Source organism: Dendropsophus ebraccatus, chromosome 13 (assembly GCF_027789765.1).
Source record: "Dendropsophus ebraccatus isolate aDenEbr1 chromosome 13, aDenEbr1.pat, whole genome shotgun sequence".
Lineage (NCBI taxonomy): Eukaryota > Metazoa > Chordata > Amphibia > Anura > Hylidae > Dendropsophus > Dendropsophus ebraccatus.
Genome location: NC_091466.1, coordinates 82,499,349 through 82,514,076, shown reverse-complemented (window position 1 = coordinate 82,514,076; position 14,728 = coordinate 82,499,349). Strand labels below are relative to the sequence as shown.

At 52.4% G+C, this 14,728-nt stretch overlaps 1 protein-coding gene across 1 annotated transcript in view; it reads left to right on the top strand.

The window, feature by feature from the left end:
- The window catches only part of FLVCR2 (FLVCR choline and putative heme transporter 2), a 29,724-nt gene that overhangs the window by 1,899 nt on the left and 13,097 nt on the right, over positions 1-14,728 (top strand). The window contains exons 3-6 of the mRNA XM_069949707.1: positions 2,385-2,517; positions 2,596-2,701; positions 12,314-12,425; positions 13,567-13,622. Of these exons, the coding sequence (XP_069805808.1) occupies positions 2,385-2,517; positions 2,596-2,701; positions 12,314-12,425; positions 13,567-13,622 (407 nt within the window). The remainder of the gene's footprint in view (positions 1-2,384; positions 2,518-2,595; positions 2,702-12,313; positions 12,426-13,566; positions 13,623-14,728) is intronic.

Genomic DNA, 14,728 nt, shown 5'->3' with positions numbered 1-14,728 from the left:
AGTGTGAGGAGAGGGATGAGTGTGAGGAGAGGGATGAGTGTGAGGAGAGGGATGAGTGTGAGGAGAGGGATGAGTGTGAGGAGAGGGATGAGTGTGAGGAGAGGGATGAGTGTGAGGAGAGGGATGAGTGTGAGGAGAGGAGAGGGATGAGTGTGAGGAGAGGGGAGGGATGAGTGTGAGGAGAGGGGTGGGATGAGTGTGAGGAGAGGGGTGGGATGAGTGTGAGGAGAGGGGTGGGATGAGTGTGAGGAGAGGGGAGGGATGAGTGTGAGGGGTGGGGTGAGTGTGAGGGAAGGGATGAGTGTGAGGATGGGGGGGGATGAGTGTGAGGGGAGGGATGAGTGAGGATGGGGGTGGGATGAGTGTGAGGAGAGGGGTGGGATGAGTTTGAGGATGGGGGTGGGATGAGTGTGAGGAGAGGGGAGGGATGAGTGTGAGGAGAGGGGAGGGATGAGTGTGAGGAGAGGGGTGGGATGAGTGTGAGGAGCGGGGTGGGATGAGTGTGAGGAGAGGGGTGGGATGAGTGTGAGGAGAGGGGTGGGATGAGTGTGAGGATGGTCCAGGGATGAGTGTGAGTAGGGGGGAGGATGAGTGTGAGGAGAGGGGTGGGATGAGTGTGAGTAGGGGGGAGGGATGAGTGTGAGGAGAGGGGTGGGATGAGTGTGAGGATGGGGGAGGGATGAGTGTGAGGAGAGGGGTGGGATGAGTGAGGAAAGGGGTGGAATGAGTGTGAGGGGAGGGATGAGTGTGAGGAGAGGGGTGGGATGAGTGTGAGGATGGGGGTGGGATGAGTGTGAGGGGTGGGATGACTGTGAGGAGAGGGGTGGGGTGAGTGTGAGGAGAGGGTTGGGGTGAGTGTGAGGGGAGGGATGAGTGTGAGGATGGGGGAGGGATGAGTGTGAGGAAAGGGGTGGGATGAGTGTGAGGATGGGGGAGGGACGAGTGTGAGGATGGGGGAGGGACGAGTGTGAGGGGTGGGGTGAGTGTGAGGGAAGGGATGAGTGTGAGGATGGGGGTGGGATGAGTGTGAGGGGAGGGATGAGTGTGAGGATGGGGGTGGGATGAGTGTGAGGAGAGGGGTGGGATGAGTTTGAGGATGGGGGTGGGATGAGTGTGAGGAGAGGGGAGGGATGAGTGTGAGGAGAGGGGAGGGATGAGTGTGAGGAGAGGGGTGGGATGAGTGTGAGGAGAGGGGTGGGATGAGTGTGAGGAGAGGGGTGGGATGAGTGTGAGGAGAGGGGTGGGATGAGTGTGAGGAGAGGGGTGGGATGAGTGTGAGGATGGTCCAGGGATGAGTGTGAGTAGGGGGGAGGGATGAGTGTGAGGAGAGGGGTGGGATGAGTGTGAGGAGGGGGGAGGGATGAGTGTGAGGAGAGGGGTGGGATGAGTGTGAGGATGGGGGAGGGATGAGTGTGAGGAGAGGGGTGGGATGAGTGAGGAAAGGGGTGGAATGAGTGTGAGGGGAGGGATGAGTGTGAGGAGAGGGGTGGGATGAGTGTGAGGATGGGGGTGGGATGAGTGTGAGGGGTGGGATGACTGTGAGGAGAGGGGTGGGGTGAGTGTGAGGAGAGGGTTGGGTGGGTGGAGGGAGGGATGAGTGTGAGGATGGGGAGGGATGAGTGTGAGGAAAAGGGTGGGACGAGTGTGAGGATGGGGGAGGGACGAGTGTGAGGATGGGGGAGGGACGAGTGTGAGGATGGGGGAGGGACGAGTGTGAGGATGGGGGAGGGACGAGTGTGAGGAGGGGGGAGGGACGAGTGTGAGGAGAGGGGAGGGACGAGTGTGAGGAGGGGGGTGGGATGAGTGTGAGGAGAGGGGTGGGATGAGTGTGAGGAGAGGGGTGGGATGAGTGTGAGGAGAGGGGTGGGATGAGTGTGAGGAGAGGGGAGGGATGAGTGTGAGGATGGGGGTGGGATGAGTGTGAGGAGAGGGGGGAGGGATGAGTGTGAGGAGAGGGGTGGGATGAGTGTGAGGAGAGGGGTGGGATGAGTGTGAGGATGGGGGTGGGATGAGTGTGAGGAGAGGGGTGGGATGAGTGTGAGAGGGGTGGGATGAGTGTGAGGAGAGGGGTGTGAGGATGGGGGAGGGATGAGTGTGAGGATGGGGGAGGGATGAGTGTGAGGATGGGGGAGGGATGAGTGTGAGGAGAGGGGTGGGATGAGTGTGAGGAGAGGGGTGGGATGAGTGTGAGGAGAGGGGTGGGATGAGTGTGAGGAGAGGGGTGGGATGAGTGTGAGGATGGGCCAGGGATGAGTGTGAGTAGGGGGGAGGGATGAGTGTGAGGGGAGGGATGAGTGTGAGGAGCGGAGGTGGGTGAGTGTGAGGGGTTGGGGGTCTCAGTGTCCTGGGAGGGGGGAGCTGAGATTTGTGTGTCGGCTGCTCAGTGTGTCATGGCCTCTCCCTCAGGCAGACCACCCTGGGCGTGTACGTCTTCTCGCTAGTGGGGATGGTAGTGTTCACGTTCACTTTGGATCTCGGCCACCTCTGGATCATCTTCATCACCGCTGGCTGTCTGGGGTGAGTGCGGGGAGGATGGAGTAGTGGGGGGTGTTGAGGTACTTGGGGGTCAGGGAGATGACTGTCCCTCCCCCGCAGGTTCTTCATGACCGGGTATCTTCCTCTGGGCTTTGAGTTTGCTGCAGAGTTAACGCATCCAGAATCGGAGGGAACATCGTCTGGACTCCTAAATGTGTCGGCTCAGGTAAGTGGAGCTGTATACAGTATATGTGTACATCCTCCAGGTGACACTGTCAGGCGATATGTATGTGTGTGTATATATATATATATAATCACACACACAGTGGTGTATATTTTCCCATAAGTAATCATAGAAATGCAGACAATTGGTTCCATCCCCCAAAAATAATTAATTATTCTGAATAACGTGAAACAGATGAAACAATGAGAAACAGCAGAATCTGTGATATTATAAGTTACTGTACAGTAATGGAGAGGATGGGAAACACAAGGGCGGACAGAGACTGCAGGGAGCAGGAAGGAATGAGCAGGACAGATGTGGGCACATACATACAGCGCTCTCTGTCCGGGGAGGGAGGGGTTACAGCTATGGAGAGATTACCTCCATAGTCCTGTCCCCTGATGTAAGCCCCAGCCTGAAGTGGATCTGCTATGATTTGGAAGGTGAGGGAGACTTCCTGGGTCAGAGTACAGGGCTGTAGACCCCGCTATGCAGACCATGCCCCTCCCCCACTCCCCCTCCCACCCAGTACAGGGAGCTCTTACACCAAAGCAATGCTCTTACACCAAGTCACAATTTTGAAAAACTGTGAGCTCTTATACCAAGTTACTCTTAAACCAAGGTACCATTGTTTATATATACTGTGTGTGTGTGTGTGTGTATGATTATATATATATATATATATATATATATATATATATATATATTTATATAGTAGCTTCAGACAGCGCATTCATTGGGTTGTGGGTGTACATAAAGGGTGGGAGTCGAGCGGATTGTCAGTTAGGTTGTGGTCCTTCTTAAAGGGGTACTCCAGCGAAAAGCTTTTTCCCAGTAATTGAAACACATTACAAAGTTATATACCTGTAATATGCTTCAGTCACCTATCTGCCTCTCCCTCCACTAGGAAGTAAAGTAAACTCATTCTTACCTAATGACTGGTGACCCCAGGCTGCTCTGTGGCAGCCATTTTGTGATAATGACATCATCAAGAGGGAGGCGGGTCTAAGCCCTGTTAGGCCAGCCTCCCTTTGTCAGATGATTAAGGTTGCTCAGCTCTGATTGGCTGAACAAGCATCATGGGAAATCCCAAACCAGGAAGTAAAGAAAAATGAAGACACCAACTGGAGGTTCAGGGACCTGCAGACAGCGGGAAATATAAACTGAGACAGACTCCGGAGGGTAAGTGGGAAAACTATATTGATTGTTTTTGTTTTTCTTCCCATCAACATGATGGCACCATGGAGAGAGGGACCCCGCCCCCAGGGACAGGAAACCTTGAGTATAAAAAGCCCGACTCACCATTTCCTCCCGGGCGCGGTGTCGCTGTTTGGGACCGGGCTATTATCTCATCTCTTAAAGATGATCTGAAGGATATTGTGCCTCCTCCTCCTCTTTTACCACCAGCGGTTATTCCTCCCCCTTCTCAGGATGAGGTTCCAGGTCCCTCCAGAGCTCCTTTAGTGGCTATTTCTGGCTCTGAGGAAGAAGGACTTATCTCTAGAGAAGGTTCGGGGGCTGAGGCTTCCGATTACTCTGATTTAGACGTTGGGGGAAAACCTCTGGTTTCTCTAGAGGATATTAGTGAGAGCCACCATGGAGTCAGAGGAGACCAAGGAACCCAAATCTGTAAGACGCAAAGAGTTTTCCCTGTACATAATATTATCTCAGCGCTTATTTCTAAAGGCCCTACTCCACCATTATTGGCCGTATTCGGCTGATAGTCCCGTGGAATAGAAGGCAACGATCAGCCGACATCGTTCATGTCAGCTGATCTTTTGCAGTCGTTTCTTTTTCAACATGTTGGAAAACGAACGACTGATACAGCAACGATCTTCTTGTGTGCTCCCCCAGTTATATAGCCCCCCTGTGTGCTGCCCCAGTTATATATAGATCCCCTATGTGCTCCCCCAATTATATATAGATCCCCTGTGTGTTCCCCCAGTTATATATAGCCCCCCTGTGTGCTGCCCCGGTTATATATAGACCCCCTATGTGCTGCTCCCAGTTATATATAGACCCCATGTGTGCTCCCCTAATATTCTATATAGACCCCCTGTGTGCTCCCCCAGTTATATATAACCCCCTGTGTGCTCCCCCAGTTATATATAGCCCCCTGTGTGCTCCCCCAGTTATATATAGCCCCCCTATGTGCTGCCCCGGTTATATATAGACCCCCTGTGGGCTCTCCCAATTATTTGTAGACCCCCTGTGTGCTCCCCCAGTTATATATAGCCCCCCTGTGTGCTCTCCCAGTTATATATAGCCCCCTGTGTGCTCTCCCAGTTATATATAGCCCCCTGTGTGCACCCCCAGTTATATATAGCCCCCCCTGTGCGCTCTCCCAGTTATTTATAGCCCCCTGTGTGCTCCCCCAGTTATATATAGACCCCCTGTGTGCTGCCACCAGTTATATAGACCCCTTGTGTTCTGCCCCCAGTTATATATAGACCCCCTGTGTGTTGCCCCAGTTATATATAGACCCCCTGTGTGCTTCCCCCCCCCCCCCCCCCCGTTTTCATAGGCCCCCGCTGTGTGATCCCCCTCCCATACAGCATACAACACAAAAAAAAAAAAACGTATACTCTCCTGGATCCGGGCGTCTCCTCTTCTCTTCACTCTTGTGGCCGCAGGAAGTGTTTTCCCTGCAGTTACAAGAGGCTGCTCAGTGACTGGGGAGGACTGGCTACTATATGAGATTACTGGGGAGGGCTGGCTACTATATAAGAGACTATAGGGAGGGCTGGCTACTATAGGAGACTATGGGGAGGGCTGGCTACTATTTGGGCACTATTGGGGAGGGCTGGCTACTATTTGGGCACTATGGGGGAGGGCTGGCTACTATTTGGGCACTATTGGGGAGGGCAATCTGGGTGAACAATTCACTTCTACAACTGTAGGTCAGAGCCTTACCGTTCGCCATTTCAATTGCTCCAAGTGTCTTCCTAAAGATTGTTTCAGAGATGGCCGCCCACATAAGAGAGGAGGGGGGGGGGGGGGGGGGTTATTTGTTCCATATCTGGACGATTTTCTCCTTGTAGCGGAAGCCAGTGAGAAACTGAAAACAATGGAACTCTATTCATAGTGCAGAAGCTGGGCCGGATCATAGACAAGGAGAAGTCCTCTCTAGTGCCGGCAACAAGGAGGACGTTTCTGGGAATAATAGTGGACTCAGTGGTCCAAAAATCCTTTCTACCAGAGGAGAAAATTCAGAAACTGGAGGAAGCCGTAAGGTCACTGGTTCAAAACCCAAGAAGATCCATAAGAAAGGTGATGTCCCTTCTTGATCTTTTCCCAGCCGCTATAGCTGCACTGCCCTGGGCTCCGTGCCACTCCCGGCACAACTCCGTGCCACTCCCGGCACAACTCCGTGCCACTCCCGGCACAACTCCTGGCCACTCCCGGCAGAACTCCTGGCCACTCCCGGCAGAACTCCTGGCCACTCCCGGCAGAACTCCTGGCCACTCCCGGCACAACTCCTGGCCACTCCCGGCAGAACTCTTGGCAGAACTCCTGTCCATCTGGGACGGTTCTCCTGATCTGGACAGAAAGTTAATCGTGTCCCAAAAGACCTTGGACAGTTTTTCTTGGTGGCTCACAAGATCTAATTTATCATCAGAGTCAAGTTGGGTTACTAAATCCCTAAGGGTGCGTTCACACCTACAGGATCTGCAGCAGATTTGATGCTGTGTTCAGTTATTTAAATGAAATCTGCTGCAGAAAATCAGCTGCAGATCCTGTAGGTGTGAACGCACCATAAAGGTTATTACCACTGATGCCTGTCCCTGGGGGTGAGGGCAGATCTAGACCTTTCAAACTTCCAGGGCTCCTGGGCAGCACAGGACACTTACTAGCTGTGGTTCACCATGACTTGCTGGCAGCAAAGGATTTTGTTGGCAATACGGACACTAAAATTATGTCTGACAACTCCACTACAGTGTCCGTAATTCATAGGCAGGGTACAACTAAAATGTGGGGATTGCTTAACCTGTCTTATGATATCTTTTCATTTGCACCTGAAGGGGATCCTGAACACGAGGGCAGACTTCCTGAGCCACCACCAATTACATCAGGGAGAATGGCAGCTGAACCCAGTAATTTTACCGATGATAATGGGCCTATGGGGAAAACCGGTCGTGGACCTGTTTGCGACCGGACAAAACAGGCAAGTCGAGCCTTTTCTTTCATAAGGGCCAGCAGACTGGCCCCTTTGCTCCTGTCAGTCGGCCCGTGGAATAGGGTGTTAAGGCAAGCAGCGGCTCCATTGCCAGGTGGATAAGACAGGCCATTTGTTCCTGTTACTCCATAGCGGGAGTATCTCCACCTCGAGCCCACTCTACCCGGGCAATAGCTACTTCCTGGGCTGAGAAGAGTGACGCTTCTATTTCTCTGATTTGTAGGGCGGCGGTTTGGTCTTAACCCCACACTTTCTTCCGGCCTTACAGATAAGATCTTGCGGACTCTTTGGGTGTTGCCTTTGGTAGAAAAGTTCTTCAGGCCATTGTCCCCCCCCCCCCCAATGTGTTTCTTTTGGCGCTATTCCATGGGTCGACTGACAGGACCAAACGAGCGTAATTAGCGCTTGTTTGCTCCTCGTTCCCCGCTCACTGCTGCCGCTATTCTACGAGGGGGGCGGGAGGAGCTGTGGGGGGGGGGCTGCCCAGATGATGGCTGATCATCCGGGCAGCCCATAGGATACAGCAGCGTCTGCTGCCGACGCTCTTATTCCACGGACTCACCGCAGCAGATCGTTGCTGTATCAGTCGTTAGTTTTTCAACATGTTGAAAAACAAACGACTGCAACGATCAGCTGACTTTAACTATGTTGGTTGATCGTTGCTGTCAATTCCACAGGACGATTATCGGCCGAATACGTCTGATAATTGTTCCGTGGAATAGGGCGTTTTCTCTGGTATTCTCTCCATGGTGCTGTCATGTTGATGGGGAAAACAGTTGTATCTCACCGATAATGATGTTTCCTCAAAACATGATGGCACCACCACATTCCCACCCTTGGGTGACTTCTCACGCTGTCACGAGGTGTGCATAGAAAATAAAAAAAAAAGTTTGGTGAAGGTGCTTTAAAGGGGTAGTGCGGTGTCTAACTTTAATTCACTAAATAACACACATTACAAAGTTAAATAACACACTTAAAAAGTTGTATAAGTGAATGGCCCCCTTCCCTGTGTTCCCCCCCACCACAGAAGTGTTGGTGCATTATACTTACGTGTTCGCTGTCGACGCCAGCCGCCATCTTGTGTCGACAAAGTCATCTTCGGGAGGCCGGCCGAACCGCTCCAGCCGTCCCTCATGTCGGCCGCCCCCTCTGCCGCGTCCTCAGCTGCTTAGCCACGATTGGCTGAGCACAGTTATGCACAGTTAAAGGACAAGTGCCATGAAAAACTTTTTCCCAGTAATTGAAGCATATTACAATCACCTATCTGCCTCCCTTCCCTGTCTTTTCCCCCCTCCACCCCCCAGCAGGAAGTGTCCTGACTCACACAGACCTGATTACTGTCGTCACCATCAACAGGCAGCTCCTTCTTGTGAGGATGAGTCATCAGCAGGAGGGCTGCTCTAGCTCCTGTTACAGCAGCCCCCCCCCCCTCCCCAGTCCAAGTGATGGCTTGCAGTTGTTCAGCCAATGGGAGCTGAGCAAGCTGAGTCACCTGACAAGGCAGGGGAGGGGGGAGGCTAGTGTAACAGGAGAAGGAGCTGAGAGATGAGCTTGGTGACGACAGTAATCAGGTCTGTGTGAGTCAGGACACTTCTGGTGGGGGGTGGAGGGGGGAAAAGACAGGGAAGGGAGGCAGATAGGTGATTGAAGCAAATTACAGAGTTATATAACTTTGTAATGTGCTTCAATTACTGGGAAAAAGTTTTTCATGGCACTTGTCCTTTAACTTTGTAATGTGTGTTATTTAGTGATTAAAAGTTAAACTACCCCTTTAACCCCTAGACGACCCTGGACGTAGGGTTACGTCATGGAAGTCTGTCCCCAGACGACCCATGACGTAACCTTACGTCCTGGGTGTTTCTCCCGCTATGAAGCGCGCTCCGGAGCGGAGCGCGCCTCATAGCAGATGGGGGCCGGCTGCAAACAGCAGCCGGGACCTCACCGGTAATGACACGCTGCAGCGATCGCGCTGCCGCGTGTCATTAACCCCTTAAACGCCGCGATTGCGGCGCGATTGCGGCGTTTAAGTGTAATTGACAGGGGAGTCCCCTGTCACTAACCGATCGGGACCCCCGCAGTGTGACTGCGGGGGTCCCGATCGTTGAAAAGGACTGCCGGAGGTCTCTTACCTGCCTCCGTGCGGTCCGATCGGCGATCTGCTACACTAAGCCTGCACAGGCAGGCTCAATGAGCAGATCGCCGATAACACTGATCAATGCTATGCCTATGGCCACAGGCAGGCTCAATGAGCAGATCGCCGATAAAACTGATCAATGCTAGGCCTATGGCCACAGGCAGGCTCAATGAGCAGATCGCCGATAACACTGATCAATGCTATGCCTATGGCCACAGGCAGGCGCAATGAGCAGATCGCCGATAACACTGATCAATGCTAGGCCTATGGCCACAGGCAGGCTCAATGAGCAGATCGCCGATAACACTGATCAATGCTATGCCTATGGCCACAGGCAGGCTCAATGAGCAGATCGCCGATAACACTGATCAATGCTATGCCTATGGCCACAGGCAGGCTCAATGAGCAGATCGCCGATAACACTGATCAATGCTAGGCCTATGGCCACAGGCAGGCGCAATGAGCAGATCGCCGATAACACTGATCAATGCTAGGCCTATGGCCACAGGCAGGCTCAATGAGCAGATCGCCGATAACACTGATCAATGCTATGCCTATGGCCACAGGCAGGCGCAATGAGCAGATCGCCGATAACACTGATCAATGCTATGCCTATGGCCACAGGCAGGCTCAATGAGCAGATCGCCAATAACACTGATCAATGCTAGGCCTATGGCCACAGGCAGGCTCAATGAGCAGATCGCCGATAACACTGATCAATGCTAGGCCTATGGCCACAGGCAGGCTCAATGAGCAGATCGCCGATAACACTGATCAATGCTATGCCTATGGCCACAGGCAGGCTCAATGAGCAGATCGCCGATAAAACTGATCAATGCTAGGCCTATGGCCACAGGCAGGCTCAATGAGCAGATCGCCGATAACACTGATCAATGCTATGCCTATGGCCACAGGCAGGCTCAATGAGCAGATCGCCGATAACACTGATCAATGCTATGCCTATGGCCACAGGCAGACTCAATGAGCAGATCGCCGATAACACTGATCAATGCTAGGCCTATGGCATAGCAATGGTCAGTGTAGAAATCAGAGTAGTGTATGTACAAATCCCCCAAAGGGACTTCAAATGTGTAAAAAAAAAAAGTTCAAAACATTATTACACTACCCCAAAGCCCCTCCCCCAATAAAAGTCTAAATCACCCCCCTTTCCCACTATATAAATAAAACATATAAAAATAGATAAACATATAATATACCGTAGCGTGCGTAATTGTCCGATCTATTAAAATATAACAAGCGCCATTGTGATCGGTGAACGGCGTAGATGAAAAGAGGGAAAAAGTGCGCAGATTACAGATTTTATGTTACATTATATATTAAAAAAATCAATAAAAAATGATCAAAACGTCCGATCTTCACAAATATGGTATTAATAAAAACTAGAGATCATGGCGGAAAAAATGACCCCCCCATACAGCCTCATAGGTGAAAAAATAAAACCGTTATAAGCGTCACAATAGGCCCATTTTATTAATATTTAATTGCCAAAAAAAAGGATTTCATAAAAAAAATATATATAACATTAGAGAATCTGTGTAACCTGCATATGGTTGTGTTCGGACTGACCTATAGAATAATGGTATCATGTCGCTGTTACCATATAGTGCATTACGTAGACACAGGAACCCCCCAAACGTTACCATATTGCATTCTTTTTTACATCTTCATAAATAATATATTTGGGGTTCCGTCATACATGTTATGGTAAAAGACGCCATTACACAGTACAACTATTCCTGTAACAAACAAGCACTTACATGGCCTGTAGATAGAAAACTGAGAGTGCTGGAGCTCTTAGAAGGGGAGGAGGGGAAAACAAAAACACTAAGATCAAAATTTGCGCGGTCCACTGGGTCATTTTGGGCCTGTCCTCAAAGGGTTAATTGTAATCCTTGTACTAACCATGGCTCTCTGAGGAGGATGAGAGGAGGGCCTAATCTTTTTATAGTCTAGATTTCCTGTCCCTGGGGGCGGGGTCCCTCTCTTCATGGTGCCGTCCTGTTTCGTGGAAACATCATTATTGGTGAGTAACTACTGTTTTTGTTTTTTTTTTAAATCAGCGCCAGAGTACCCCTTTAAGGATGCGGTTACTTGCTTTGTCAGTTGAGGGATCATGCTTAGGAGCGGGTTCATGTGGTTTTTCTGTTGGGTTGGCGTCAGGCTTAGGGGTGGGGGTCACATGGTTTGTTGGTTGGGGTCAGGCTTAGGGGTGGGGTCACATGGTTTGTTGGTTGGGGTCAGGCTTAGGGGCGGCGTCACGTAATTTGTTGGTTGGGGTCAGGCTTAGGGGCGGGGTCACGTGTTTTGTCGGTTCGGTAGCAGTCATGCTTAGGGGTGGGGTCACGTGGTTTTTCTGTTGGGTTGGGGTCAGGTTTAGGGGCTGGGTCACATGGTTTGTTGGTTGTTTCGGGCAAGACTTAGGGGTGGGTTGACGTAGGTTTGTTGGGGGTCATGCTTAGGGGCTGGGGCACATGGTTTGTCGGTTGTTTCGGGCAAGACTTAGGGGTGGGTTGACGTAGGTTTGTTGGGGGTCATGCTTAGGGGCTGGGGCACATGGTTTGTCGGTTGTTTCGGGCAAGACTTAGGGGCGGGTTCACGTAGGTTTGTTGGGGGTCATGCTTAGGGGCTGGGTCACATGGTTTGTCGGTTGTTTCGGGCAAGACTTAAGGGTGGGTTCACGTAGGTTTGTTGGGGGTCATGCTTAGGGGCGGGGTCACGTGGTTTGTCGGTTCGGTAGTGGTGGTGTTTTTTCCTCTGTCTGGGGAACAGTGAACCGCATTATAATAGAGCCAGAGCAAGATGGAACACAGGACATGCGGCGGAGGCCGGCACAGGAGGATTACAGATTACACATAGCTGACATTCCCCGGACAACGATTAGCCTGTGAACTTTATCCAGAGCAGAAAGGTGCGATACTCTGCAGGATATACTGCTGAGAGGACAGAGCAATCTTCTGCAGATCAGTATAGAGAGGTCAGGGGTCATGATTTTTGGTGGGGATCAGTATTCCACGTGTGCGGATTTATTAGATGCCATTTTTTATAACCTGTTGGCTTTGTGTATAATCTGGGCTTATTATATAACACCGCCTGCCGCTCCCAATTATTCATAAATTCTCCAAACATAAGAAAAAAACAAAAATGAATGAAAAATCACAGCTATGAGACAATAAGTATCCGCCTATGTGTCCTCCACACCGGGGGTCTCTGCTTTCTTTCCTCCTCCTCCGGGGTCGTCCTCGTCCTCCTCCGTCCCTGATTACAGCTGTCCCTCTCTTTGCAGGTCTTCGGTCTCATCTTCACCACAGCTCAGGGTCAGATCCTAGATCGGTTTGGGATTCAGGCCGGAAACATCTTCTTGTGCTGCTTCCTCCTGATCGGCGCCATCATCACTGGTACATGGGGGTGTCAATACTGGGGGGTCTCCTATAGCCCACAGCCTTCCCTCCTCCTATATACCGGGGGTCTTCTACAGCCCACAGCCTTCCCTCCTCCTATATACCGGGGGTCTCCTATAGCCCACAGCCTTCCCTCCTCCTATATACCGGGGGTCTCCTACAGCCCACAGCCTTCCCTCCTCCTATATACCGGGGGTCTCCTACAGCCCACAGCCTTCCCTCCTCCTATATACCGGGGGTCTCCTATAGCCCACAGCCTTCCCTCCTCCTATATACCGGGGGTCTACTACAGCCCACAGCCTTCCCTCCTCCTATATACCGGGGGTCTCCTATAGCCCACAGCCTTCCCTCCTCCTATATACCGGGGGTCTCCTACAGCCCACAGCCTTCCCTCCTCCTATATACCGGGGGTCTCCTATAGCCCACAGCCTTCCCTCCTCCTATATACCGGGGGTCTCCTATAGCCCACAGCCTTCCCTCCTCCTATATACCGGGGGTCTCCTATAGCCCACAGCCTTCCCTCCTCCTATATACCGGGGGTCTCCTACAGCCCACAGCCTTCCCTCCTCCTATATACCGGGGGTCTCCTACAGCCCACAGCCTTCCCTCCTCCTATATACCGGGGGTCTCCTACAGCCCACAGCCTTCCCTCCTCCTATATACCGGGGGTCTACTACAGCCCACAGCCTTCCCTCCTCCTATATACCGGGGGTCTCCTATAGCCCACAGCCTTCCCTCCTCCTATATACCGGGGGTCTCCTACAGCCCACAGCCTTCCCTCCTCCTATATACCGGGGGTCTCCTATAGCCCACAGCCTTCCCTCCTCCTATATACCGGGGGTCTCCTACAGCCCACAGCCTTCCCTCCTCCTATATACCGGGGGTCTCCTATAGCCCACAGCCTTCCCTCCTCCTATATACCGGGGGTCTCCTACAGCCCACAGCCTTCCCTCCTCCTATATACCGGGGGTCTCCTACAGCCCACAGCCTTCCCTCCTCCTATATACCGGGGGTCTCCTATAGCCCACAGCCTTCCCTCCTCCTATATACCGGGGGTCTCCTATAGCCCACAGCCTTCCCTCCTCCTCTATACTGGGGGTCCCGACCCCCTCTGTTACCTCTCTTCTCTCCGTTGCAGGGTTCATAAGGTCAGACCTGCGGCGGCAGCGAGCCAATCAGGAGGTGGCACAGGCGGTGAGTATCTGGCGGTGACAAGGTCCAGGCTCCTAACAGACTATGACACCGGTGTCACCTACAGCAGGGGGGGGCAGACACCATGGGGGTAACAACCGGCATCAGGATGGAGATAAGATAAGAAGGTCCAATGTCTGTGATGGCTGCCGCACCCTGCGGAGGTCACATGTATATAGTGTGTGTGGTGGGGGAGAAGGTGACATGTATATAGTGTGTGTGGTGGGGGGGAGGTGACACGTATATAGCGTGTGTGGTGGGGAGGAGGTGACACGTATATAGCGTGTGTGGTGGGGAGGAGGTGACACGTATATAGCGTGTGTGGTGGGGAGGAGGTGACACGTATATAGCGTGTGTGGTGGGGAGGAGGTGACACGTATATAGCGTGTGTGGTGGGGGAGGAGGTGACACGTATATAGCGTGTGTGGTGGGGGAGGAGGTGACACGTATATAGCGTGTGTGGTGGGGAGGAGGTGACACGTATATAGCGTGTGTGGTGGGGGGGAGGTGACACGTATATAGTGTGTGTGGTGGGGGGAGGTGACACGTATATAGTGTGTGTGGTGGGGAGGAGGTGACATGTATATAGTGTGTGGTGGGGGGAGGTGACACGTATATAGTGTGTGTGGTGGGGGGGAGGTGACACGTATATAGTGTGTGTGGTGGGGGGAGGTGACACTTATATAGTGTGTGTGGTGGGGAGGAGGTGACACGTATATAGTGTGTGTGGTGGGGAGGAGGTGACACGTATATAGTGTGTGTGGTGAGGGGGAGGTGACACGTATATAGCATGTGTGGTGAGGGGGAGGTGACACGTATATAGTGTGTGGTGGGGAGGAGGTGACACGTATATAGTGTGTGTGGGGGAGGTGACATATATAGCGTGTGTGGTGGGGGGGAGGTGACACGTATTTAGCGTGTGGGGTGGGGGGGAGGTGACACGTATATAGCGTGAGTGGTGGGGGGGAGGTGACACTTATATAGCGTGTGTGGTGGGGAGGAGGTGACATGTATATAGTGTGTGTGGTGGGGAGGAGGTGACACGTATATAGTGTGTGGTGGGGGGGAGGTGACACTTATATAGTGTGTGTGGTGGGGGGGAGGTGACA